The 1,344-nt window shown below is 54.5% G+C and overlaps 1 protein-coding gene across 1 annotated transcript in view; it reads left to right on the top strand.

The window, feature by feature from the left end:
• Positions 1-257: 257 nt before the first annotated feature.
• LOC123103790 (ethylene-responsive transcription factor 1) overlaps positions 258-1,344 on the top strand; it is a gene marked incomplete at its 5' end in the record, with an annotated part of 3,336 nt that continues 2,249 nt past the window's right edge. Inside the window, 1 exon segment of the mRNA XM_044525468.1 lies at positions 258-666. Within this exon segment, the coding sequence (XP_044381403.1) occupies positions 378-666 (289 nt within the window).

Raw genomic sequence — 1,344 nt, 5'->3', positions numbered from 1 at the left:
GACCGGTCGCGAGTACTACTGCACGCATGAATGATGAATCTACTGCTACCACTAGTAGTAGTAGTACGTGCAGGCACATTCACTCGGTCAGTCAGTCACTTTTGGCGCGAAAGGGAGAGGCAGGGTGAGGATGACCAACTGATTGTTTACCTGGGGTGAAAAAGAGCAGGGATCCAGCCGCTTCCATCGTCGCCGTCGGGTAGCGCGTCAGCTGACACGGCTGTTATAAGTAGGGAGCACCGCCCGCCAGCTACTAGTCACCACCCTCCTCTCCCTCCCCCGCTCCGCCCGCAGAGCTCCCGTCCTCCCTCCACTGTGCCGCCCGTGCTCCCGGCGCCGATCCGGCCCTCCCCCCCTCCCTTGATCCACACCTCGCCATGTGCGGCGGAGCCATCCTCGCGGGCTTCATCCCGCCGTCGGCGGCCGCCAAGGCGGCGGCGGCCAAGAAGAAGCAGCAGCAGCGCAGCGTGACGGCCGACTCGCTCTGGCCGGGCCTGCAGAAGAAGGCGGCGGACGAGGAGGACTTCGAGGCCGACTTCCGCGAATTCGAGCGGGACTCCAGCGACGACGACGCCGCGGTCGAGGAGGTCCCCCCGCCGCCGGCCGCGGCGGGGTTCGCCTTCGCCGCCGCCGCCGAGGTCGCGCCGCCGGCCCCTGCCCGCCTAGGTGAGACACGAGGACCACATTCAACTTGGCTTCCTCTTCCCTTCTTATTTTCCATTTATCTACGAGAGGGCAAAAGAAAGATGCCCCCGCCTGCTTTGCGTCGCCCTTGAGGAGAGACGATGTTCTACAAGTATCTGCCGAACCAATCGACTTCCGATGGCAAGGCCTGGTAGATTTAATCTTGATGCGAGGGATGGAGTCAGTACTTGGTACTGTAAATTCCGCTTGTTTACCCAAATCTGGTCAATTCCAGGGCATAAGATCCTACCTAGTGCGGATTTTGGTAGGCAAGCTCTGCCTTAAGAGTCTGCAATTTATTTTCAGCCTTAAATCAATTTAGAATAGTAAGGTGGGGGATTGATGGGTTTCCAAGGTAGTTGAGGTCTCGTGGTTGTTGAGTGCATTTGTGCGTCTCCATAACTAATCATGGGGTTTGGTTTCGTAAGCTTTGGCCTTGTATGCTGTCCAAAAAAAAAAACTTCGGCCTTGTACTATGATTGTAGGATTAACCTATCTCTAGTGGTGCTCTAATAAGATCTATCTATGGTAAAAAAATGACTGCCTTAATTTTTACATTTTCTTGTTAAGCTTTGGTTGATGTATTGCCATCTTGAGATTTAGATGTATGCCTTATTGCCCTTCCAGGGTTCATGAAAATAATAATTTTGTACCTCATTT

The sequence above is a fragment of the Triticum aestivum genome, chromosome 5A (assembly GCF_018294505.1).
Source record: "Triticum aestivum cultivar Chinese Spring chromosome 5A, IWGSC CS RefSeq v2.1, whole genome shotgun sequence".
NCBI lineage: Eukaryota > Viridiplantae > Streptophyta > Magnoliopsida > Poales > Poaceae > Triticum > Triticum aestivum.
The sequence above is the reverse complement of the archived record's forward strand: the minus strand, read 5'-3'. Positions and strand labels throughout refer to the sequence as shown.